At 46.6% G+C, this 27612-nt stretch overlaps 1 protein-coding gene across 1 annotated transcript in view; it reads right to left on the bottom strand.

Moving 5' to 3' along the window:
• LOC147659662 (uncharacterized) overlaps positions 1-14216 on the bottom strand; it is a 40736-nt gene extending 26520 nt beyond the window's left edge. Inside the window, exon 1 of the mRNA XM_086951568.1 lies at positions 14058-14216. Coding sequence (XP_086807694.1) covers positions 14058-14139 — 82 coding nt within the window. The 5' untranslated portion in view covers positions 14140-14216. The remainder of the gene's footprint in view (positions 1-14057) is intronic.
• Between the last annotated feature and the right edge of the window lie 13396 nt (positions 14217-27612).

Here is a 27612-nt window from a genome sequence, read left to right as displayed (position 1 = left end):
CCCTACGCGCCAATCCCAATTGACGACAAGTATGCGTGAGGCGGACGACACCGAGGTGCACACCCAACCGGAGATTCTTAGCTGCTTCCGGCGTTATTATGAACGCTTATATCGCAGTCGCTCCGCGCGAGACCCTGCCCGGCTCGATGATTATCTACGCCCGCTGGAGCTCCGCACAGTGGGGCAAGAAGTGGCGAAGGCCCTGGGGTCCGACATTGAACTGGGGGAGATCCGCTGGGCCATTAAACGGATGGCGAGAAACAAGACCCCGGGCCTGGATGGCCTACCCGTGGAGTTTTATGCAGCTTACGCCGATCTCCTAGCCCCTAGATTGTTGGTGGTCTACAGGGAGGCGAAGAGGCTGGGGCGACTCCCGAGCTCGATGTGTGAGGCGTTGGTGGTTCCTCTCCTTAAACCGGGTCGAGACTCGTCCGACCCAGGGTCTTACCGTCCCCTATCGATGTTGACGGTGGACTATAAAATACTGAGTAGCGTCTTAGCCTCGAGGCTGCTGGGACACATGAGTTCCCTAGTGCATGAGGACCAGGCTGGTTTCATCCCACGGCGAAACACGACTATGAATATTCGCAGGTTGTTCCGTTTGCTAGGGGAACCTTTTGTGGATGCTCCGTCCCCGGTCGTCTTGTCGGTGGACCTAGAGAAGGCTTTTGATAGCCTGGAGTGGGACTACCTCTGCACGGTGCTGCGGCGATTCGGCCTCGGGGAGGGCTTTGTTAGATGGACCGCGGTTCTTTATGCCTCTGCATCAGCCAGGGTCCGGGCGGGTCCACTGATCTCCTCACAGTATCCAGTAGAACGGGGCACGCGGCAAGGGTGTTCATTATCCCCACTTCTTTTTGCGCTAGCAGTGGAGCCACTCGCGCTGCACCTTCGTTCGGGTGCCCACTACACGGGTTTGTGGACGCCTGCGGGCCAGCATTTTGTTTCGCTGTATGCGGACGACCTGTTGCTCTTCCTAGAGGACCCGCTCAACGCTCTACGCGGAGCGGCGGTGGCGCTCACAGAGTTTGGGGAGGTTTCAGGCCTCCGAGTGAATTGGTCCAAGACCTGTCTCTTTCCGGTGCGCAAAGGTGCTCCCGCCCCTACCCTAGATAGGGAGATTAGATGGGAACCCGACTGCTTTAAGTATCTTGGGGTGTTCGTCTACCACGACCAACCCGACCTCCTGGATGGGAATATTGCCCGCAGCATTCGAGCACTTCGAGGCTGCATGGACTTTTGGGCCACGCTGCCGCTCTTGGTGGCGGGCGGATCGCCCTGCTCAAAATGGTGGCGCTTCCCCGGCTCTTATACTACTTTCGGACCCTACCGATCTGGGTCCCACCGGCCACGTTTCGACTGTTACGCTCTATGGTGGTCGGATTCCTCTGGGGGTCGGGCCGCCGGCGGGTAGCCCTCAAAACCCTGACGAGGCCGAAGGACGAGGGGGGGCTCGCGGTGCCGGACTTTGAAAAGTATTATCTGGCGGCTCAGCTCCAGACCTTCACTCAGGAGATCGCCAGGGAATTCCGGGGCCCGGAGGACAGGAGGGGGACGGGCATGGCCAGGCATGTTCTCTCCTTTATAGCGCTGCGACAACGTTTGGCCCTGCGGGATTTGTCGATGGAGGAGCGGACTGTCCGCCTCTGTTGGAATCGGGCCCACGCCCGAGGCCAACTGAGAACACCGTATGCGCCTGAAATACCGTTGGGGATGCTGACGGCCCTCCCACACGGAGGGGATTGGTCACGGTTGGCGGCCTGGGAGGATGCCGGCTTACAGCTGGTTGGAGATCTGTATGAAGATGGAGCGCTCTTGTCCTTTCAGGATCTTATTGACCGCTTCGAGATCCCCAGGGGTGATTTTCTGCTGCACTCGGCCATTGTCCGAGCAATCCAGGCACACTGGAAGAGCGGGCTGGAGGAGCCCCCCTTATCTCAAGTGTGCCAGTATGTGATGATGTCTGCGGGCACGGTGAAGGCGGTCACCTGCCTTTATGGCAGGTTGCTCAAAGAAGGGTTGGCTCCTCTTGCCACTCTGAGAATCCGCTGGGAGGAGGACATTGGTAGGGAAATCCCGGAGACGACCTGGGACCAATTGGTGAGACGAGCCTGGAAGGGCACACGCAACGCCCGTTTCCAGCTGGTCCACTATTACGTGCTCCACAGAGCGTACCTGACCCCGGTGAAAATTAGGCGATATTTTGCCACAAATTCGGCGGAATGCCCCAGATGTCCAGCTCAGGAAGCGGACCTCCTTCATATGTTGTGGGCCTGTCCGGGATTGTCATCTTATTGGCAGGAAGTAGAGAAGACCCTGGAGGAGGTGACGGGGAGGTCCTTATCATTTGATGCGGCGGTAGGGCTCTTACATTGGTTCCCCCATACCCCCAGGAATAAAATTTCTAGTAAATTTATCGACCTAGGGCTTCTCCTTGCTAAACGAGAGGTGACCAGGAACTGGAAGGCACGAGTTGGTCCGACAGGCGGCAGATGGCACAGTGAGCTTTTGAAATGGGCGGCGGGGGAGAGCGCGCTGAGGTATCAACTAGCTTGGAGGCAGCATAATGAAAAGGCGCAGGAGGCCGCGTTGGAGTTGGAAATGCTAGTGCAGGCCCTCAGGGATTATTGTGCCCCCAGCGACTCTGAAGGTGAAGAAGCGACTCGCCCCGAGTCCCGGTAAACGATTGCACTGTTAGTCCCATTGCTTTCCCCAGGGGTCCCATGGCAAATCTTGTAGCGGTAGCTCCCAGGTGCTGGTGGCGGGGTTGGGGGGGTTTTTCTTTTGGTTCAGAAGTAGTCTTTTGAGGGTGGGGGGTTTCTTTTGGGTTTATAGCCTTGTTTGGAAAAGCAGATGACGGACAGTGGATCATCCGGACCAGCTCAAGCTTCCTGCTGAGCCCCCATTGCATTTCGCCGCCCGACCCCAGGGTTGTGGGCCGGATGGCTGTGTACGAAACTTACGGGGGTGGGCCAGAGGGTTTTACCGTGCTGATATTGCTTCTGATACAATGCTGGTCGATATTGTAACGATTTATTGATTCCTGCAATAAAAATATATTTAAAAAAAAAAAAAAAAACAGACAGTTTCTCATCGCGAGCGGTCACGAGCACACACGATCACTCGCAATGAGCAATCTGACCACCCGAGTTGAGAAATCTTGCTGGGAGGTTGATTTCCACACTCGGGCTCGCCAACTTAATGTTGGCCATCGCGAATGAGGAAAAATCTTGCCGGGAGGTGGTTTTTCCTCGCTTGCTCTCTGCAGCTTGATGTTTAGAAATGCGTGCGAAGAGAAAAACTCAGCTACGCGAAGCAGAGTTTTTGGGTACTCCGCAAGCTCTGCGTAACGCTGAGTGCAGAAAACTCCACAAACTCCCCGAGAGGAGCGGAATTCCCCACCCAGACAAAGTTATTTTTACAGTGCACAAGTGCGGCTAGAAGGTATGTGAAATCAGATAGGTTTAACATGAACATTAGAAAAATGTACACATTTTTCCAGCCTTATTAAAACATTTTGATAGCTTTGTTTTCCGTATTTGGGCGTCTTGGCTCCTTGCACAAGAGAGGCTGTAAGAGAGCACTAGAGATGTGGAAACCATCCTATGCAGTCCTTCCTACTTTCACTACGGAGCAGATCATGAAGTATCGATAGAGCTCCCTCTAGAGGCCAGTACCTAGCCAAGCACCATTCTTTCTGTTCCCTCTGCCTACAGGATGGTATAGAAAAAGTCTGGTGATGTTCTATACCTTGCCACTAGAGGGCTGGGGTGGCCACAGTTGTTGATTATTTTCACTAGGGGAGTGGGTGGTTGTAGAACCACTGTGCTTCTTCTTTCCACTACATTACAGTTCATGAAATAATCCCAGTTCTCCATCTGGGATTCAGTGCCTGGTCAAGTGGCAGTTCTCTCTTCTTTCACTAGGGGACAGAGCAGGACCTGAGTGCAATGAATTCTTCCTTTGACTAGAATGCAGAGAAGACAAGGGTTGTATTTCTTTATTCTGCTTCTAGAGGGCAGCAGAGTACGGCTAGAGTTTTCTGCACTACCTCTGGTACACTAGAGCTGTAGGTCTCCACCCTACCTCTAGGAGACAGCGTGCTGTACAGCTGCAGTTCTTAGTCCTTCCATGAGGAAGAGAACAGTACAACGGTTGTCTGTCTTTCTTCTATTAGGGAGCAGATCATGGAGTAGCTTCATTTCTCCATCCTTTCTCAAGAGGGCACATGGGAGTAGAGCACTGTTTTCAGGGGTGGGAGATAATTTCCGCTCAAGCTGCGGAGTTGTGTGTTTTTTCTCCACAATCTAGCCTAATTAATTATGCATGACTATCCTCAGAATCACAGCTGGATTAACAACTTCTGTACAATAACTATGTATAAGGGTCATCCCTTTCGTCATCCTCGGCCAACATGACACAGCAAGGTAGAACCCCTGAGGGAACCTTTTGGGTATATAAAAACCATATCATTGCTGGGGCAAAGAGAGGAGAAAGACTTCCATGCTGACACACTGACGCGAGACACTGAGATTCCTGCCCGCAGACACTCCAGCTCGCAGTGGTCTGACATCCCTCGCAGGGTGTCCATCTCGAGACCAAGACGGGGTCCTTCATTCTCTCACACCAGGTAATAGGGCTGGTTATGTTCTAGGGGAATTCTTGGCTAAACACCTACATACATTCTAGGTACATTTAGGAACACCTAGTTAGGGTTGCATCGTAGGAGTATGCATTATTACTGTCATGTATTTATATGCCTGCATAGACTCATTGTTTTAGCACAATTGTAGAAATATACCATCCTTTTACTCTGTTGGTGCTTATAATTGTTTATATCTGTTGCAGCACACAAACTTTAATCTAAAATGATGCTGGTTCAATAAATGCTTATTGAAAACGTCCCAATCATTTATTCTGCGCATCTCTCTGACACAAACTGAGCAAAAAGTACTGTACTGTTTCCATGAGCCTGAGGGGTCAGGGTTGTCATGTACGATAGTTGCAGGAAACTATTTGGTCCTTGGTAAGAGGAGTTCATGGTGGCACTGTGTGCTAGCTGGAATACAGGCAAACATATCCGGTGGGGGTGTCCAGAATCAGTCTGAAAACCGATCCCACAGCTGTGTTGTCTAAACGCGCAGATCCCATATAGATTTAAAGGATGCCTTGGGATCTCAGCTGGTGATTGTTCATTTGACAGCTTCTGGAGGTGGTCTGTATCCAACAGTTCGGAAGCTCCTCATCTACTTTCATCCACCCTTAATGTTTGAAACCTTAAGGGCGGTGCCCACGCTTGCCTACTCAACCAGTATGATTGCAGCTTGATAGACGGTGAATCATCCACTTAGGCATGAGCTTTATTAGACAGGTGGGATGCATGCCATGACAATCAATCACACACACGAGTGAAGCACTCATCACCTCAATAGCTTGCATTAGTTTACATTAATCAAGGTCAATTGTTCACAACAAAGTATAATGAAAACTGTGGCAGGCAAGCTTCAAAGACTGAATTTGGGAGAAAGACAACCTAACTCTGGTTATTCTGGTCCAAGAACTGAGCCGGAGGGCTGCAGTCCTTATTGAGCAATATGAAAACAGGATGGTAAAACATTCCCTTCAGACACTCTCCCTACCATTGAGAGGTAGAGCCCGTTCTACCAATAACGCATCAATTTGGATTGGCTGGGTATTTCAAAGTTAGGGGACATGGCCTAATAATAGAATTACACACAGACACTTGGTGTCAAGTGATGATGGGGGGCTCGCAGGGGCTTTCCTGCAGGATTAATACACATAATGGCCTCAAGCAGGGTTGCCTGTTGGCCCCTCTTTTGTTCTCTTTTTATATCTATGACCTCCCCGAGAAAGTAAACTCAGCGAAGGGGCATGTCCCTAGAATTGGTACAATGTCCATTGGCTCTCTACTATATGCAGATGACGTTGCTATTTTTCATCTAACCCCCATTGGTTTGCAGTGTCGTCTGGATGCCTTGACTAATTATGCGGAGGGGCATTGTTTGAAAATCAACATTGCCAAAAGTAAAATTTTAGTCTTTCGCAAGAAAGGTCTTAGAATAAAGAAAGGGTATAAATGGCTGTTGGGGGCGAGGTTCCTCTTGTTTGGAAACAGGCCAAGCTTCTGCCGCTTCTGAAGAAACCAGGACTGGACTGGACGGCCCCAGGGAATTATCGACCTATCTCCCTCCTACCGGCACTCACGAAAATCTGTGAGAAGGTGGCATTCCAACAATTAGAGAGCTTTATTGAAACTTCCAACGCCCTCCACCCTGCTCAATCGGGCTTTAGGGCCGCATACAGCACCGAGACGGCCCTGTTGGAGATGAGCGAGTCCATTCGGGACTGTTTAGACGGAGGCGGCAGAGCGGTCCTAATCCTATTGGACCTCTCTGCCGCGTTCGATACCGTCCCCCATGGACTTCTCCTTGGCCGGCTGGCCGACATAGGCATTGGAGGGGTTGTGCTAGACTGGCTGTCCTCCTTCCTTTCTGATAGGACTCAGCAGGTCTGGTTGCCTCCCCATGCCTCTGAGCCCAAACCTCTGCTTACAGGTGTCCCGCAGGGATCCACCCTTAGCCCCTTACTGTTCAACATCTACATCACCCCCCTGGTTTATCTAGCGGAACAGTTCGGGGCTAAGATCATAGGGTATGCAGATGATACACAACTGCTGTTCACCTGGCCAGATGATAATCTGGACACATCTATAGTCCATCTATGTTTGTCCTCTGTATTTCGCTGGCTAACGAAGGCCCAGTTGAAGTGCAACGAGGACAAATCCGAAGTGCTTTTTTATGGTTCTTTTCCCCCCTCGTTTATGAGCACTCTTTGGCCTCCTGACATTCCCAGCCCGAAAGAGATGGGGAGACCTGCAAAAAATCTTGGCATTTGGTTCGCAGAGGACCTTAAATTCGAACACCACATAAAAAAACTTACTGGTACCTGTTTTGCCACTTTAAAAATGCTCCGCAAATTCTTTCCCCTGCTCCCAAGAGATGCCAGGGAATCTGTTGCTCGGGCACTCATACTGGCCAGGTTGGACTATGCAAATGCATTGTTCAGTGGCATCCCCTCTTATCTAGTAAAACGACTGCAAATTATCCAGAACGCGGCTGTCCGTCTACTATTTAACATCCCCAGATGGAAGAGCGTGCGCGCTGAGATGCGCACTCTCCACTGGCTTCCTGTTGCACAGCGCATCTTGTTTAAATCTCTGGTACTGGCGTTTCGTGCTACCCACAATCAGGGTCCCCAGTATTTGAGAAAAAGATTCATCAGTTATGCCCCTGCACGCACCCTAAGATCCTCCACTCTGTTTAAACTGACCCTTCCCCGTTTTAAACGTGCCAGACTTGGCGGCCAGTCGATCTCTGTGGTTGTGGCTCGCGCCTGGAATGCTCTTCCTTTTCACCTGCGCTCCACACCTACAGTAGCTGCCTTCAAAAAACATCTGAAAACACATCTATTTAATAGTGTAAACTAAGGTTCTTTCCTGTGCTCTGTTGTCTGCTTTTCTCTTTTTTCCCGCGCCAGGATACTCTCCAGTAACGGAGCGCGTTATAAAATGGTTTATACTTATACTTATACTTATACTTATACTGTTGGGGCAGGAAGAACTTGAATTGGTCAATGCGTACCTGTATTTAGGGAAGGTTTTTTCAAAAAACGGGCGTGACTCAGAGCACATCAACCGTTGTGTTGGTAAGGCCGCCTCCCAGGCTGGAGTTCTAAATATATTTTATAAGACCTGTGGGAGATGTCATTTTAATCATGTTCTGTCAGTGTTTAAGGTTAAAATTCCCCCGACTTTAACCTATGCTGCAGAAGTTTTGGATAGGAATTACTGGCTCTCTTTCGATAAGGCTGAAGGCCGGTTTTTCCGTCAAATTTGTAATTTAAATTGCATGGCAGCCCCACAGGTTCTTCGTTTGGAATTCCATTTAGTTTCTTCTTACATTTCTTCCCTGGCAGCGGTCCTGAGGTGGGGGAACTCTCTTTGTTGGGGTGTTGAGGGCACGTTAAGGGCCACTTTGAAGCTGGAAATTTTTGTAAAATTAAAAGAGAAATCAGCTTTTTTTAGATCTTTTGCTTACGCAAACCATCTATTTGGGCTCAATTTAAATAGTGACTCACCCATCCCAAAGTCTGTACTGAAGTCGTTCTTAAAGAGGTCCGTAAGCATGATTGGTACAACAAGAGATATAGCTTTAAGTCATCCTAAAGTTCATAACGAGGTGATCCGTGTGAGTGCGACGGGGAGGGGACCCCAGCCCTTTCTCTCATGGAATGTTCCACATGGCATCTGAAGATTAATACTTCTTTTAAGGATGAACCTATTGCCCTTGAAAGACGTAACGGGCATTTGGGAAAAAACTCCTAGAGATGAGAGAATTTGTGAACTGTGCCGCTCCCAAATACAGGATCTCAATCCTGTGCTATTTGTGTGTCCAGAACTTTTAAGGGCAAGGCGTATGTTTTTGAGACCCTCTTTTATTAAATTTAATATTCGTTCCGCTGAGGAGGCCCGATCAATTCTGTTGTCCCCTCCCAATGAAATGATCTGCCATAGAATATTTCAATTTTTTAAAACATTTCTGCTTATTTATTAGAATTTCTGAATTTTAGTTTAGTTGGTATGTGTAATGTTTTGCCGATTGCTTAAGGTAGATTTTTGTATTTGTTATAAAGCATGTTCTTTTATTGTATTGGTGTATTTTTGTGGACCTCCGTTGGAGTTCCGTAACAAATAAACTAATTGACTTGACTTGGGGACATGTGGGTCCCCACAGGCCTCTTGTCGTTTGATGAACTCCAACAACAATATGAGTTTGCTGACACTCAGCGTACTGCCTCTACACACAACTTAAGCTTACACTGACCAAATATGGCCTCTGTTTGAGTCCCCGGAGGACAAGTGTCATCTGGAATTTAAACTCTTGACGGCACCACTCTGAAAACTTTCTATATCCCTATTCTATAGGACATCGATCCCCAAGAGTCATGGCCCGCCAAAGGGTCTCGGGCATTAACGGGAGGTGGAACAAGAGGCGTTGGCAACTAGGATAGGGATGAGGCCAGCAGATACCTGAGAGATGACGCGATCAGCTTTGACTTCCAACTCATCCAACTGAAGGTCCTCCACAGTTCATACTTCACCAGAATACGTCTGCTTAGAATCGGAAGGGCCGACATTGTCCGATGCCTTCACTGCAGTCACAAGCCAAGACCCTGGTCCACACTATTTGGGAATGCCCCATGGAAGATCCATTCTGGTCTCGGGTAGAACACATACTGTCCCACATCATGGGGGATCCAATAAAGCTCACCCCACCGCTGGTGCCCCTGGGGATTTTAAGGAATCAAACAATCCCAGGATATGCTTTTCCCTTCTGCAAGGTTGCACTGATAATGGCCAAGAGGGACATTGTCCAACTATGGGGCAGTGGGACATTCCTGGGGGTGAACCTAAAATATGGACCTGTGCATGCATGCGGAAGAGACCATATACCAATCCCGCGGGTGCCCCCAACAAATCTCTTGGGTGTGATAACAATGGAGCGCTCCAATACCTTCGGGTCGAGTTTGCACTATAAAAAAATGTAAAAAATATACATATTCTAAGAGAGCTCTCTGGAAGTTGACACAGTTCTGCTAAAACCTATCAACTCTCAGGGCTCAATTCTTCGACAGAGTTCATGGTTCTTGTGACACAGACACGTCTTATTCAATCAAACACAACTCCCAGTCTCTTGAGTACAGCCCTCATGCCGCTTGGCACACCTGTTGGAAGGACAGCACTCAGGCTGCAGCAGGCTGGCTCGTCTTGTGCAGCTGCCACTGTGCCCGATAGCTCGGAGCTAGCCTGGCACACGCCTCGTGCAGATGGGCACAAAGCATGGCTCTCTCGAGAGAAGCCCAGCTCTCGTGCTGTCTGACAGGCCTTGCAGAAGACAAACCCTAGAGAAATGATTGCTTCAGAGGTCCACTTCACTCAAGGGGCTGTCACAGACGTTATGTGATATTAATTTTAAAAGCGCGCAGCTACTCAAGAGTGGCCTGATGCTGGCATAGAGGGTAAACATGCAAACCGAGGGTTTAGCTGTTAAAAAGCCAGGTTTTGAGCTTGTTCTTAAACAAATCAAGGCTGTCAATCAGCTGAAGATCTTGTGGAAGTCTGATCCAAAAGAGAGGACCCAGATAGGAAAAGGACCCCCTGTCCATTCTGAGGTGGACAATAAGGAGCACCGAAGAAGAGTGAAGGCTGCGGGCCGGGTGTAAGCACTGACTCTTTGTTGAGATATGATACCCCTGTCCCTTGCAAGGCCTTGTATATAAGGACTGTGGCTTTAAACGCCACTCTCTGTTTCACCGGGGGCCAATGCAGGGCCCTTAGGTGAGGGGTCATGTGGGACCTGGCAGGAAGTCTTATCAGCGGTCTTGCTGCGGAGTTCTGTATTACCTGTAGTCTATTGAGGAGGTAGTCAGGAAGGCCTACGTACAGTTCATTCCCATAGTCTAATCTAGACGTAATCAGAGCCTGCACCACCTTTCTGCCAGCCGCCACAGATAAAAGCAGTAGAATTTTTTTCAGCTTGCGAAGCACGCTGAAGCAGGACCCAGAATCTGCGGAAGGAAGGAGAGGGCACTGTCTACTTCAATTCCACGATTCTTGGCACAGTTTTGCGGGGGGGCCAGGGTGCGGCAGGTTGTTCGGCCAACAGGCTTCCACAAAGTTATGGCGGACAACTCCAAAGGTCACAATCTCTGTTGTATCGGGTTGCATTTAAAATGGTGCAACTTCAGCCACTAAAAAACCTTGGTAAGACAACAAGAAATCAGCTTACTGTCTAAGTCCGAGCCTTTCTCGCATGTAAACAGCAGCTGCGTGTCCTCTCTGTTTGAGATGTCTTTACCACCAAGAGACTCTGCGAGAGTAGCATAGGGTGTCAGATATACGTTGAACAGAGTAGGACTGAGGGCCGAACCCTGCGAAACTCCCACCGGAAGGGGTCTGGTTTGAGCTGTACATGGTGGCAGCCAGTCTTCCTGAGTCTGTCTGTCCAGGAATTATGATAACCAGCTGAAGGCCCGGGATCGGATCCCTACCTCGTGAAGGCGCTCCAGCAGTTTGAGGTGGGGCACACTGTCAAATGCCGCTGTAAGGTCGAGCAGTATCAGCGTGGCTTTACCAACCCTATCAAGGGAGCTCTGGACGTGCTCTACAACTTCAAAGACTGCGGTCTCCGTGCTAAATTGGGGGCGGAATCAAGATTGAGTAGGGTGGAGAATACCGGTACATAAGAGGAAAAGGAGGACTGGTGAGCAGAGAAGGTGCGGAGGAATGAAAATGAGAGACGTGAGAGAGAACTGGTGCTAAAGGTGGATAAAGTGGGGTCGGAGGGGCGTTTCGGACAAAATGAAGTAGGTAAAAAAATGATGAAAGCAGGGGGTAGGAAGTGACAGAAAGAGCCAGAGAAAAGCAATACACAAGGGCAGGAGAGAAGAGACAACAGCAAAGTAAGGGTCCAGTTAGCAATGGAGCCAAGAGTAATACTCTAACAGCATGAGTGTGAGGAAAGAGACAGTAGTAAATATAGCACAGCTGGGATATGAAGGCGGTGAGGGGAGCAGCAGGCTGGGGGAAGGGGGATCTACATGTTTAATACATGTTTTCAGTTGGGCTTGACCCGGGCCCTCCATACAGCAGTATGTGTGTCATGAGGCAGAGGAAAGTGCTGAGCAGGAAACCCTCCCAACTGGGCCCTTCAGCACACAAGTACAGGCTATATGAGAGGCACAGAGGTAAGTGATATGCAGTAAACCCAAGAACCCCATGTGCTCTCTTTGATCACAAAGAAACTGCCACTAATAAAGACTTTTTTTTTTACAAAGTCTGTTTTCACTTTCTCCTCTTCCACATCTGAATGCTGCTCACAGCATTTCACAACAGAATTAGAAATGGCTTGGCTGCAGTGCTGGGCTTTGATGGTTGGCCTCTCTTGTCATTCAAGTGCTTGAGCGTGTTGCCCTTGGTCTCATATAGCCGTAATTTGTTGGCACAATGGGGTTGCAGCTGCTGTTACTGGTGGCTCTGATGTTGCTGAAGTTTCCGGAAATATAAGCCAGCAGCTGCGATCAAAACTCCTGCCAAGGCAGCGGTCAGGCCAGCACTGTATGGATTGGACTGTGCGGTTCCGATGTTTTGGGCTCTTATGTTGTTTTCTAATGTGAGTGTGGAGCACATCACAACTGACTGCAGGGCACAGCCTGTATTTAGATGTGTGATTCACCCATCAAACATGTCAGTGGGACAGTGGGGCGCTGCGTCTGCACCGCAGAGGCAGCTGTGCAATTTAAAATTAAACTTAACCTAAACAACAGAAAAACAACAAAATCCATCAAGCTCAAACAAGCGTGTAAAAGCGATTGAGAAAATGAGCAATGGGGGGAAGGGACAGACGTGCAAAATGCAAATAAATAGTACTTGCATTGCATCAGCTAAGGGGCACTAATAAAGTAATCTGTACTCGAGCGGTGCTGCTTGGAGAGAAAGTGATGTATTGGAGACACAAACAAATCAGGAAACAGCAAATAGGAGCAACACAGGTGTGAACCAATGGCAAGCAGTGGGAGGGATTACACTCCACATAATGATTACAGCAGGTCTTCCGGGCAGCCCATGCGCTCTGCCTTGACTAGACCTGAAAATGAGGTCCAGAATTGTTTCTAATTGTAAAGTGTGATGGAAAAATTATTTTAATAGTGACAAAATAAACTGAGGCAGTTTACTTGTCTTCTGCGAAAAAGATAAATGTGATCCAAAATCTTATTATCAAATGTATTTGTGCACCGAATATGTTTAGTGGGCCTTTTAAGAGGCCATTTGAATCCCAAATGTGTTCTCGGCTGAGGGCAGCACCCCAGCACACCATGCTTGGTCATTTATTTCGAGCAGGGTGTTCTAACATGTGCCACCGCACACACTGCTACTGAGATGCTTTTGCTCCACCTATTTTTTGTGTTCCAATTGGATTTTTTATGATCCCTCTGACATTAGTGACATAGTATTGACGGCTGCAATACCACTCTTGGTAGTATTGCAGCCTAATGTCTGACAGCGGCATTTGGGCTCAGGAGATAGCGCCCTCCCACCCCTGCCCCCCATACTGGGAAGGTATGTAAGGTACAAATTATATTGCAAGACCACTGTAGGAACGTGAATTTACAGAACATGAGTGGCTGATGTTTGCTGCCCGCCACCCATACTGGCAACGCCTGTATAAACCGAGACAAAATCCTACTGTGAGACCACTGTAGGCAACTTAACAGAAAATTAACAGCTGTTGTTTATTGGGCTTATGGAATTTTGTGGTATTATTTTCACTAAAAACATATTGGCATTTTTGTGTAATTTCACTTATTTTTGGGTAGTTTCACATAAACACACAAAAGGAAATTGTGCAACATTTTCACACCAATACAAATCTGGATCCTACTGGGACTTCAGATGCATCCTTAACCCCTTGCACGCTGATGATGGAACCGCTCCGTCATCAGCTGCAGGTGCGCTGTGCTAATGACGGAGCGGTTTCGTCATGGCCCGCTCGCAGCTCATGCGCGGCGCGAATTTTGCACCTGCGCTGAACGTTCTATTGAGCGGGGCGGGCCATGACGTAACCGCTCTGTCATCAGCACAGCTCAACTGAGGCTGGTGACGGAGCGGCTCCGTCACCAGCATGCGGCCGCCGCGCGGCCGCCCGCCCCCTTAGCGCTGCGGCGGAATAGCCGCCGCAGCGAAGGGGTTAATGTTCCATCATTTTGTCAGTTATTTAAGAGAAGATACTAACAGCTGGAGTCTAAGATTGAGCTGACATCATCAGAGTCTCAAAGCCCCTTGCTGCACACAGCTCAAAGGCACTCAATGTATTGACCTTGGAATGATGAAAGGCTGAGGTTCACTGGCGGGATTTAAAGTCATTGCTGGCAACTAATCTACTAGTTGGAAAGCACTTTAAGCAGTGAAGCGTTCTTACCTGCCATGTGAAGATGTAGAGCCAGCAGCAGCAGGAGGAGGCCCACTGAGGGGACTTTTGGTCCTCGCCCTCCCCAGGTCATGGCTCCTGAATCCCTTCCTTGGATGCCTGAAATCCACACTCCACAAATAGCAGGTCCAGTAGCTTCAGAAATGTATCCACAAGTAAGTGTAGTGTTGGGTCCCAAGTTTATATATGCATATATATGTATGTACACACAGCAGGCGATCCTCAAAGACACACCCGCATTGTATCTACATTCATGGGAGTGGCTCTCAGTGCTGGCACAGAGCGCAGTCACTCACTTTTTGAAAATGTAAATCATGCACCTGACATCACCTAAATTAGCACCTATCGGAAGTGATGAAAGAGTGTAACATCTTGAATGAAGCTGGAATGTTGTGAGTCAGTGATACCTGAAGTCAGATAAAACGTGAGAATCACCCGACACACAGGTATCGGAAAACAGAACTTTAGCGCACAGGGCTCATGACATCACTTATAAAGCTGTGTAAACTACCAGCTAACTTTTTCAGTTTTAAAGGAAGCCATAACCAAATTTAAAACCCAAAAACAAAACTTTATTAATGAACATCAACTCTAGATACATTCTATAAACTATAAAACACTGTCCCAAAAATAATCATTACTAAGACAACTTCTAGATAGAACCCATTGTAACAAACTGGGCAGCTTTCAGATGCACCCCCCAACACACTCTTTTGCCCCCAGAAGCGGTGGAAATTGACCTGAAAGTAAGCTGGGTCCCACTCACTAGGTCCAGCACCAGTGCTCTTTCCCTTAAATTGTAAGTGAGAGTTGGTATACCCAACTGGCAAGTAATTTGACTCCCCTGTAAGCCCCTGGTATATGATATCAGACAAACCCAGGGCAGGGCTGCAAAAGGGGTACCAGGGCTGCAGCAAGCACATGTTGTGCCATCCTGAGTGACCTGAGTGACCTGAAGTCAGCATGTTCTGCCATGTAAATTCTGCATGAGCAGTTTGCCTGTTTGAGTTCAACACTGAACACACCATGTGTGACAGGGTCACTTCACTGCATTCAATATATGTCATTCACTTCTAAGGTATGCCTCCTATAGCCCATCAGCCAGGGTGCATTATATTATATGTGTGGAAATATATCTGCCCTGTGGTAGCATTCTAAATATAATTCTACCGCAAGTGACCGACATCCCATAGGATAATATGAACTGGACATTGTACACACCCCAGATGTCCAGCTCCAGAATAGTTGATTTATTTTATTTTGGTATCAAACACTGTGCTTTCTAACCCCTGACACGATGGTGGTATTGAGGTTTAATCAGTATTATTATTATTAACATTTATAGAGCGCACTGTAACCCGGCGGGCTTCCTGGTGCTAGGAGAGCCAACCGGCACAAGAACCGTCAGCTGCACAAGAAAAAGAGGGCCTACCATCCAGCAAATCTACTGCTACACTCAAGTAGAAACATATTATACCCTAGGGAAGAGCCAGGTCTTAATTTTTTTGCGGAACAGCAGCATGTCCCTAGGTGACCCTTTAGACAGTGAACACCAAGTTAACCCAGTGTTCTCGTACCTTGGCAAGCTTCCCAAGGATTAGCCGCCAAGACAGAAGTTTGCCCTCATGCTAGGAAGTGTGTGCCACTCCAAGAGGCCAGAGACAAAGGACCGGTGTGGGCAGGAGGTGACACCTCTGCCTACAAAGGATGGCTAGTGAATGGACCATTACGGTGGCGATCCTCAAAGGTTTAACCAACACCATGGAACAAAGGAACTTGTCCCCCACTCGAGGACAACGCCTCCCACTGTTTTTTTGCGGGCCGGTAGAAAATTCACTATGCAGGAAGCATGCCCCACCACAAATTAAATTTATGCTAAAAAGCAGGTTCTGACTAGTTTTAGTGACATACTCCCACTGGATATGATCACTACTGGGGCAGATAAGCAGAAGGGCTAGATACCCATTGCTACTAGTTGTTGAACACATTAAACCCCCGTAAATTAAATATTTAAGGGGCACCCCAGACACCAGAACCTTAGATTCAGCGTGATAACAAGGCAGGACCCCACAAAGAGGTGCTAAGCTCTGCACCTGTGGCAGCCACACTGCACCAGCTAGATTGCGACTCAACCAAGGCATGAGACCAGTTCCAGAAGGTAGGTGAACCCCCCTGCAAACTCCAGACTTCACAAGAACTTTCTTGGGCTCGAGGAACTAGTCCCCTGCAGTCTGCAAACTTGAAGTACTGTCCTCTGAGCTATCCTGCATTGCTGCTCAAAGTCACTGTGCATGTGGCTTCTTGGAACTGTAGCCCTGACCCTCTGCAAAGCTCAGTTTCCTACACTGTGACCCTGGTCCTCTGGAAGGAAATTTCCTCAATCGCAGTGCTTGCAGAAACCAAGACTTGGAGCCACATGTATGAAGGCAATTTTGCAATCCCAAATGCCGAAATTCACAGAATTTCGGCATTTGCAAATCAGCATTGACCATTGTATGACACAAAACACCCCTCGCAAAATAAGGAATCGCAAATGTTGCTAATCCCTAGTTTTGCAATTCCATTTAAGGCATCGCACATTACAATTCCTTAAATGCAATGTAAGAAGCACCTAAAAAGTGCAATTTGGACTTAAGGAATCGCAAATTAACACCAACTTAAAGTTAGTGGTAATTTGTGATTTCTTTGAAAAATGCCCTTCATTGCATTTTTGAAAGTGCCATGTGACTCATGCCCTTAGGGCAAGTATGTGTGCCACATCTGCACCCATGCTCATTTCAGGGATGCAACAGGGTGTCCTTTTGACACCCTGGCACCCTTGAAATTGCATTCGCAATTTGCGATTCTCTAATTGGGAATCGCAACTTGAGAATGCCTTCCCATTCATTCGTATGGGCCACCAGGCCCATAGGAATGAATGGGGAGGTATCCCTTAATTACGAATCTCAATTTGTGATTCGAAATTAAGGAATATGTAGGATTCGCAAAATGTATTGCAAATCCTACGTAGCGTTTTACGATTCTCAGATAGCGATTCACAAAAAATTGCTATTTGAGAATCGCAAATGGACATTTTCATACATATGGCCCTTGGTGGTGGTTAATCCGACTACTACTTGCTTTACTTGGCACTTCAAGAGGAAAGATTAAACTACACCTCTACGACAGGGTCCGCCAAACCAGATAGAGGGGATCTGCCTGCTATCTCCTGATCCAGTGCCAGTTCCTTGCTTAAGTTCCAAATGTTTTTGCTCAACACAGACCACAAGTATCTTTTTGCTAAGGTAGCCATTGAAAGACCACAAGCCTGATTGACAGTTCAATTTGACAGCTAAAGAGAACCTCTGCACCCTGCTCCCCTGAGCCAGGTAAAATTGTCCAAGCTTTTAAGATCTGGTCTAGGGAATCACAAGACCTTAACCTCGAGTGGGTTCAGTTGAACTCACACTCTCAGTAACCAATTTCATTTATGTTTTTTCCCATTGTCTGCAACGTTAATATTTTTTTACACTACAAAGTACTGATATATTTAATGCTTTAAAAGTGATAACACTGGTTGTCCCCGGTATGAATCGATTTGGTTCTGGTGGCTACAAATATATAAACTTCAAAGCTATTGTCATAAATTGGTATTGGATTTCTTTCCAGCTGTGTCAATTACTTATTGTTCATGTTGGTGATGTGAAGTGCTTAACTCCTGTTCCTCTAAGTAGCCTGTCTGCTTCTAGCCTCTCTAACGGGTCCAGGAGAAGTTATACAAGCGAGTACTTGTGGGTCCATCTTTGTGTTTTGAGTATTACATGGCAAGGCACCCCTCCATATCACATAATACTTTCACCTTGCAACAACCATCATTCCAGGCACCAATGTTCAACAATAAAAAACATTTCCAGGCACCAATATCTAACAAGAAAATACCATTCCAGACACCAATATTTAACAATATAACACCATTCCAAACATCACTGTTCAACAATGAAACACCATTCCAGACACCAATATTTAACAACATAACACCATTCCAAACATCACTGTTCAACAATGAAACACCATTCCAGACACCAATATTCAACAATAAAACACCATTCCAGGCACCGATGTACAATAATAAAACATTATTCCAGGCACCATTGATCAACAAGAAAACAAAATTCCAGGAACTACCATTAAGCAATAAAAGATCTTTCCAGGCACCCCTGTTCAACAATAAAACACAGTTCCAGACACCAACGTTAAACAATAAAACAACATTCCAGGCACCACTCTTAAACAATAGTACACAATTCCAGGTACCAATGTTCAATTAGAAAACAACATTCCAGGCACCAGTGTTTAACAATAAAATCATCTTTGCGCGCACCAATGTTCAACAGTAAAACATCATTTTAGGCACAACTGTTCCACAATAAAACACCATTCCAGACTCTAATGTTCAACAATAAACACCATTCCAGGCACCGATGTTCAACAATAAAACACCATTCCAGGCACTGATGGTCAACAATAAACACCATTCCAGGCACCGATGGTCAGCAATAAAACACCATTCCAGGCTCCAGTGTTGAACAATAAAACATAATTCCAGGCACAATTTCCAAGAATAAAACACCATTCCCGGCACCGATGTTCAACAATAAAACACCATTGCAGACTCTAATGTTCAACAATAAACACCATTCCAGGCACCGATGGTCAGCAATAAAACACCATTCCAGGCTCCAGTGTTGAACATTAAAACATAATTCCAGGCACGAATATACAACAATATAATATCATTCTGTGCAATGGAATGGACTCTCGGCGGCACCTTAAGCCCGCCTTTGTCATGGGATAAACTAACAATTAGCTAGCTTCTAGGTCATATGTAACAGTTTTTACTCAAATCACATCTGTCGAGTCATAGTACATACTTTCTATCATGGATACTGTAGGAAAGTAGGATCTGCTGTTATGGTTACCCCCACTTTTTGCCTTTTGCTGTGCTGTTTCAGACCACTCTAACTGGGATCCTGCTTTTCAGGACCCCATCCTCTGTGCTTTCTCCCCTAAATAGGTTATGGTAGTACTTAGGTGCATCCATGTTGGATACTGGTGTATCCATATAAGTCCTTGGTAAATGATACTGAGGCACCCAGGACATTGGTACCCCAGGGGTCTGCCATGGGCTGAAGCATGTATTACACCACCCATCGGAGACCACTCAAATGGTAACTATGGGACTGTCACTGCTGCCTGTGTAAGCTGGTGCTAGCACCACTTACAACAGATATCGTAGTCCCTATATCTGAGGCCACTGCACTTAAAACCTATAAGTCACCCCTAAGGCAGGCCTTTCAATCCTGAAGTTAGGGTGCACATGCATGAGGAGGACACCCCTACAACCTTCGTAGTCCATTCTCCCGGGTTGTAAGTGCATCAGCCATTACGATAAATAGAGCGGCTATGCCTCAATAAGCGATGACCATCTCTAAACTGGCTGTAATAAACCCTGTTATGTTTGGTACCACCATGATTCCATGCACTGTAACTCTCCTCCAGGTGGACCTCAGTACTCTCTGTACCAGTCTTCTAGACCAGGACAGCATGACACGGCTGCTGCTGACCTGAGACATGATTCTGTCCTCCAGCTGCTGAGCCAAGCTCGAGCAGGGGAAGACAGAACAATAGGAATCTTCTCACAGGGAGGTGTGAAAACTTCCCAAACAGGGTTAAGTGTATTGGGGCCAGGTGGGGGCACTTGCCAGCGCCACTCAGTCTGCTTGAGGGGCACATTGGGTGCACTTCTTGCATAGTCCAGTTCAAACCAGCTCAGGGAGTTGTTGCCTCCCGCTCTTGTGTGAAACTGGACAAAGAACATGGGAACATCCTCCCCGCTGTCCAACCCCTCCCCTGGGAGGGAACCTTGAATCGTCCCAACCCTTTCCTTAGGGTTCTTACAGGCTTACCATTGAATGGGTCCCCAGATTTGGCGTTGGATTTGAAAAATCTTTAACTCTTCTTCAACTCTGACCGTCTGGATATCCTGGCCGAGTCCTACTGAAAGTGCCAAACTGATTGCATGTTCCTTTGCTCTGGGACAGAGACTGCAACTGAGAAGACTCTGACTACTCCTAACCTCGTAGTCCTGCACATCTGCTGCACCATCACTGCCTGTGCTCCATACAGGTTCTGTCCTGGTCCTGTGGACATATAAAGACTTCCAAAGGAATCTCCCTTGGAGTGAAGGAGTCACTCCCCTACATCCTCAGGCATCATAGCAAGATCGACCGGTCTGCCAAACCTGGGCTTCCCCGGATTCTCCAAGGCTCAGCAATACAGGTGGTGTTTCTGTATTCCCTCGAGGCCTGGGTTGGCCTCTCGTCGAGTTAAGGTCAGCATACCTCATAGAACGCACTGCAACCAAACCCCATGTGCACCGTGTCATTGCAGTACTCCTTCACGCGGTAATGGCAATGGTTACTACGACCGACTCACACTGACAGAGTCGGGCGCATTGAAATGTTCTGTTGACGAGTCTGTCCCTGCTATAACTGATGCGTGCCGACGTGGTTGGTTGGATGGACAGATCCTGTCATCTTCAGCATCCCAGTGGCTCAGGCCAAGCTACCGTCGGTGTACCCATACTTGAAGCCTCTTCATCATTTGACCTCTTTCCCTGAACTTGAGTGGCCTTCATCATTCGTGCCTCCTGGACATCCTGGTGTGGCATAGAATCTGTACCCGCTGCTGTCAGATACTGTTCGACACAAACCTGCTCCGGGGTTCAAACAGACTCTTTCATCCATCTGCCACAGCGTTCTCGTCCTGAAGTCCTCGATTGTGCTCAACAGTGGTTGTAGGTATCCTGAATCCGAGGGTATCCACAGGTGGGCTGGCTCTCCAACCTACTGTCTTCCATGGGGTGCCCTCAGGGTCCACTGGGAAGGGTCCTTCTTCTTGAATCTTGCAACTGCGACTTCCCCATTGACTTGCATTGATCTCTCTGCTGTGTTCCTATTCTGTGCACGGCCTCCGTGGGGCTCCTGGTTACTTACCTCGGGTGGTTTCTTGGGTCCCCGGCATTTCTACGTCTTCTAGGCATAGTCTTGACTTGAGTCGTGGTTCGCATACCACTATTTTTGCATATGTTTGGTCTCCACTTGGCGACCACTTAGAGAGCTTCTAATGTTGTCTAGGATCACTAAAATCAGCATAAGGGATGTCTGGATTTGCACAGGTGCCCTCTTACATAAGTGTGAACCATATACCAAGCCAGCTTCTCAAAGATACACTGGCTGGGTGATTTGAGGCATCTTTGTAAGGGGCATAGTAAAGCAGATTTCTTGTTCAACCTCCCCTCACATTCCCAATTTTCCATGATACACTCAAACTGATCTTGAAGTCTAATATAGAAGCGCCCTTTTGTCACGAACCCGGTATCATAATCGATTATTCCCAGGTATTATGTGGGATTTTCCAGGGTAGCCTTCTGATCTCGACCGGTGATTGGTCGTTTGACAGTTTCCTGCTTCAGTAGTTGGTCTGTATCCAACAGTTCGGAAGCTCCTCATCTCCTTTCATCCACATTCAATGTTTGAAACCTGAAGGGCGGTTCCTACGCTTGGCTACTCAGCCAGTGTGATTACAGCTTGATAGACGGTGAATCATTCTCTCAAGCATTATTTTTATGAGATAGGTGAGATGCATGCCATGACAGTCAATTACCCACGCTGGTGAAGCACTCACCACCTAAAATAGCTTCCATTAATCAAGGCCAACTGTTTACAACATAGTGTAATGCAAAGTGTTGCAGGCAAGCTTTCAATGACTGAATTTGGGAGAAAGACAACCAAACTCTGGTTATTCTGGTCAAAGAACTGTGCCTGAGGGCTGGGGTCTGCAATGATGAAACTCAGATGGTTAATATTCCCTTCAGACACTCCCCCTACCTTTGAAAGGTAGAGCTCATTCTACTAATGACGCTTCAAATAGGATTGGTGGGTATTTCAAAGTTAGGGGACATGTGGGTCTCCACAGACCTCTTGTCCTTCGATGAACTCCAACGACAATATGAGTTTGCTGACACTCAGCGTACGGCCTCTACACACAACTTAAGCTTACACTGACCAAATATGGCCCCTGGTGGAGTCCCAGGAGGACGAGTGTCATCTGGAATTTAAACTCTTGATGGAACCACTCTGAAAACATTCCATGTCCCTATTCTGTAGGACACCGATCGCCAAGAGTCATGGCCCGCCTAAGGGTCTCAGGCATTAATGGGAGGTGGAACTAGAGGCGTTGGCCAACGGGGATAGGGAGGAGGCCAGTGGATACCCGAGAGACGACGCGATCAGCTTAGACTTCCATGCTTCACCAGAACACTTCTGCTTAGAAGGGGAAGGAAGGGCACTGCCAGATGCCTTCACTGCGGTCACAAGCCAAGACCCTGGTGCACACTATTTGGGAATGCCCCATGGTAGATCCATTCTGGTCAAGGGTAGAACACCTACTGTCCCACGTCATGGGGGATCCAATACAGCTCACCCCACAGCTGGTGCCCCTGGGGATTTTAAGCGATCAAACGCCCCTTACACATGCGTTAACCTTCGGCAAGGTTGCACTGGTGACGGCCAAGAGGGACATTGTCCAACTATGGGGCAGTGGGACGATCCAAGGGTGAACCGATGGGCCCAAAATATGGACTGGTGCATGCGTGCGGAAGAGACCATATACCAATCCCGGGGGTGCCCTCAACAAATCTCTGGGTGTGATAACAATGAAGTGAATACACAGACACTGTTTGATCCTAAAACAGTGCCTGTGGACGCGGGCCGGAGCTGCAGCGAGGGTCCGATGACCCCAAACCCATGGGGTCCCAGCCCTGCACATTACTGTCTGGAGCCGGGGCCACCCCTGATGCGCAAAACCGCACGGACCCCGATTACACAAAATGAGGCACGTGGGCTCCCATTCTATGCATGGTGATGTCATAGGCCTGGAGTGTGACGTTTGTTGGTTCTGTTATGCCTTTCCATGTTCGCTAAATATCAGGAATTATTATTATTATTATTTTTTTAATATTGAAATGACACAAAAAACGTTAATCTGGATTTTTTTGGTGTGAAAAATTATACTGTAAAATTAACATAAGCCCAGCGAGCGAGAGCGCCAGACGGCCGGGTATTTCCCATGAAGGTTTCTGATTCCCGCCCCGTTCCTTTTGTATTTGGACTCTAGTGATGAGTGCACCGAGTGTCAATCTCGCTGGGGCGCAGGAAGTGTGACCGGAAAGGCTGCATGTTTTCTAACGCAAAACAACAACACAATGTAAATACTGGTAAATGAACTAAACATATTTCAAAATATAATAGCAGCAAACAAAGTAAAAATAAGTTGCATTATGTTTTCAATTTGTGAAGTGCAAAGTAAAAAATATTGTAATAGTGTTAAAACAAACCAAGGCGGTTTACTCATCTTAAGCAAAAAAGGTGAACACGTGCCGAAATCTTATTTACACACGTTTCATTTTTGCGCCGCAAAGTATTATGGGTATTTAAGATGCCCATTCAATCACAGATGTGCTCTCCGGAAGGGACAGCACCCCAGCACACCACGCTTGTGATGTATTTAGATCAGTGTGTTACAAAATGCACCCCTGCACGCACAGCTACTGGGGTGCGTTGGCTACACTTGTTTTGTGTGTAACACTTGGATTTTTTACGATCCCTCTAAACATTACTGACGTAGTATCGAGGGCTGCAATACCACTCTTTATCTTTAAATAGTTCCAGCACCGCAATCGGATGTATTTTGCTAGAAAACTCCAGATTGGAATTATTTACGTAATTACGCAAAAGGAAATTGCACACCACGACAGCCTGGACCCGTCTGGGAGCTCAGATGCATCCTTCGTGTGGCATCATTTGATCAGGTTTATCGACCTTGAAAGGATGAAAGGTCACGGTTGCAGGCAGCTAATGCACTATTCGAGTTGGAAGGCGCTTTCAGCAGCTGAGATTCTTACCTGCCGTGTGAAGACGTAGAAGCAGCAGCAGGAAGATGATACCCGCTGAGGGGGCGGCTGATCCTTGTCTCTCCCGGGTCATGGCTCCTGATTCCCTCCCTTGGCTCCCTGAAAATCCACACTCCTCAAACAGCCGGTCCAGCAGCTGCAGAAATGCGTCCACAAGTAAGTGTGCTGTTGTGTCCCACCTTTATATATGTTTACATATGTACGTGCACGCAGCCGGCGATCTTCAAAGGCACGCGCGCATTGTATCTAAATTCACGGGAGTGTCTCTCAGTGCTGGCACAGAGCGCAGTCACTCACTTTCTGAAAATGTAATTCATGCGCCTGACATCACGTAAATTAGCACCTTCGCGAGTGATGAGGGACCATGAAACGGTGGAATGAAACTAGAATCTGTGAGTCAGTGATACCTGAAGTCAGATACAACGTGAGAATCACTCACGCACAAGTATCCGAAAAAAGAACGACACAACCCCCACGGAGAATAAAAAACATGTCCGAGTCAACTGTGCAACAATCAAGCAACAGTCCAGAAAACGAAATCAACCAGAAAACAATACTGCGGAGTCCAGGGTATTCACAAAAAGAATGCATAATACTTAAAATTGAACATTAATAAAACATTCGAAAAACAAGTAACAAGTACTTTTCCAGAAACAAACAATGAACAGCGAGGCACCATTCAGCATTTAATTTTCGACAAAAATATGCCTTTCCACATATTACCAGTCAGCGTTCAAAATAGTCCAACAATAAAACACAATTCCAGGAACAAGCTATCACAATAACAAAACACCCTAGCTAAATCTGATAACAAAGAAAGTACCATTCAAGTTACAATTGTTCAACCACAACAGACCACTGTAGGCAACAGTGATGAAAACATCATGATAGGCAATTAAATCATCCTGCTGCAGTCAAATAACAATAAATGTTGTTCTAGCCACAGCTGTGTGCACATTAAACAACGCTAAACTGTATACCAACAAATAACGATAAGACACCATTCCAGCCACCAATGTTTAACAATAAAAACATTATTCGGGTCCCAGTGTTCAACAATAAAACACCATTCCATGCACCAATATTCAACAATAAAACACGATTCCAGGCACCACTGTTAAACAATAAAACACCATTCCAGGCACCAATTTCCAACAATAAAACTCCATTCCAGGCACCACTGTTCAACAATAAAACACCATTCCAGGCACCACTGTTCAACAATAAAACACCATTCCAGGCACCACTGTTCAACAATAAAACACCATTCCAGGCACCACTGTTCAACAATAAAACCCCGTTCCATGCACCAATGTTCAACAATAAAACCCCATTCCATGCACCAATATTCAACAATAAAACACCATTCCAGGCACCACTGTTCAACAATAAAACATCATTCCAGGCACCACTGTTCAACAATAAAACTCCATTCCAGGCACCACTGTTCAACAGTAAAACACCATTCCAGGCACCACTGTTCAACAGTAAAACACCATTCCAGGCACCACTGTTCAACAATAAAACTCCATTCCAGGCACCACTGTTCAACAATAAAACTCCATTCCAGGCACCACTGTTCAACAATAAAACACCATTCCAGGCACCACTGTTCAACAATAAAACACCATTCCAGGCACCACTGTTCAACAATAAAACTCCATTCCAGGCACCACTGTTCAACAATAAAACACCATTCCAGGCACCACTGTTCAACAATAAAACACCATTCCAGGCACCACTGTTCAACAATAAAACCCCATTCCATGCACCAATATTCAACAATAAAACATCATTCCAGGCACCACTGTTCAACAATAAAACACCATTCCAGATACCACTGTTCAACAATAAAACCCCATTCCATGCACCAATATTCAACAATAAAACATCATTCCAGGCACCAATGTTCAACAATAAAACACCATTCCAGGCACCAATGTTCAACAATAAAACACCATTCCAGGCACCAATGTTCAACAATGAAACACTATTCCAGCCACTTATGTTTAACAATAAAACATTATTCGGGTCCCACTGCTCAACAATAAAACACCATTCCTATTACCAATGTTTAACAATGAAACACCATTCCAGGTTCCAGCGTTCAACAATAAAACACCATTGCAAGCACCAATGTACAACAATGAAAAACCCATTTCAGGCACCAATGTACAACAACAAAATACTCATTTCAGGCACTAGTGTTTAACAATAAAACACCATTACAGTCACCACTGTTCAACAATGAAACACCATTCCTATTACCAACGTTTAACAATGAAACACCATTCCATGCACCACTGTTCCACAATAAAACTCAATTTTAGGCACCACTGTTCAACAATAAAACATCATTCCAGACACCACTGTTCAACAATCAAACACCATTCAAGGCAACGATTTTCAACAATAAATCACAATTCCAGGCACCAATGTTTAACAAAGAAACACCATTCCAGGCACCAATTTCCAACAATAAAACACCATTCCAGGCACCACTGTTCAACAATAAAACACCATTCCAGGCACTAACTTTCAACAATAAAACACCATTCCAGGCACCGATTTCCAACAATAAAACACCATTCCAGGCACCACTGTTCAACAATAAAACACCATTCCAGGCACCACTGTTCAACAATAAAACCCCATTCCATGCACCAATATTCAACAATAAAACATCATTCCAGGCACCAATGTTCAACAATAAAACACCATTCCAGGCACCAATGTTCAACAATGAAACACTATTCCAGCCACTTATGTTTAACAATAAAACATTATTCGGGTCCCACTGCTCAACAATAAAACACCATTCCTATTACCAATGTTTAACAATGAAACACCATTCCAGGTTCCAGCGTTCAACAATAAAACACCATTGCAAGCACCAATGTACAACAATGAAAAACCCATTTCAGGCACCAATGTACAACAACAAAATACTCATTTCAGGCACTAGTGTTTAACAATAAAACACCATTACAGTCACCACTGTTCAACAATGAAACACCATTCCTATTACCAACGTTTAACAATGAAACACCATTCCATGCACCTCTGTTCCACAATAAAACTCAATTTTAGGCACCACTGTTCAACAATAAAACATCATTCCAGACACCACTGTTCAACAATCAAACACCATTCAAGGCAACGATTTTCAACAATAAATCACAATTCCAGGCACCAATGTTTAACAAAGAAACACCATTCCAGGCACCAATTTCCAACAATAAAACACCATTCCAGGCACCACTGTTCAACAATAAAACACCATTCCAGGCACTAACTTTCAACAATAAAACACCATTCCAGGCACCGATTTCCAACAATAAAACACCATTCCAGGCACCACTGTTAAACAATAAAACACCATTCCAGGCACCAGTGTTTAACATTAAAACACCATTACAGGCTCCACTGTTCAACAATAAAAAACCATTCCTATTACCAACGTTTAACAATGAAACACCATTCCATGCACCACTATTCAACAATAAAACTCAATTTTAGGCACCACTGTTCAAC

Source organism: Lissotriton vulgaris, unplaced genomic scaffold (assembly GCF_964263255.1).
Source record: "Lissotriton vulgaris unplaced genomic scaffold, aLisVul1.2 SCAFFOLD_2485, whole genome shotgun sequence".
Taxonomy (NCBI): domain Eukaryota; kingdom Metazoa; phylum Chordata; class Amphibia; order Caudata; family Salamandridae; genus Lissotriton; species Lissotriton vulgaris.
This window is presented reverse-complemented; position numbering and strand designations above follow the sequence as displayed.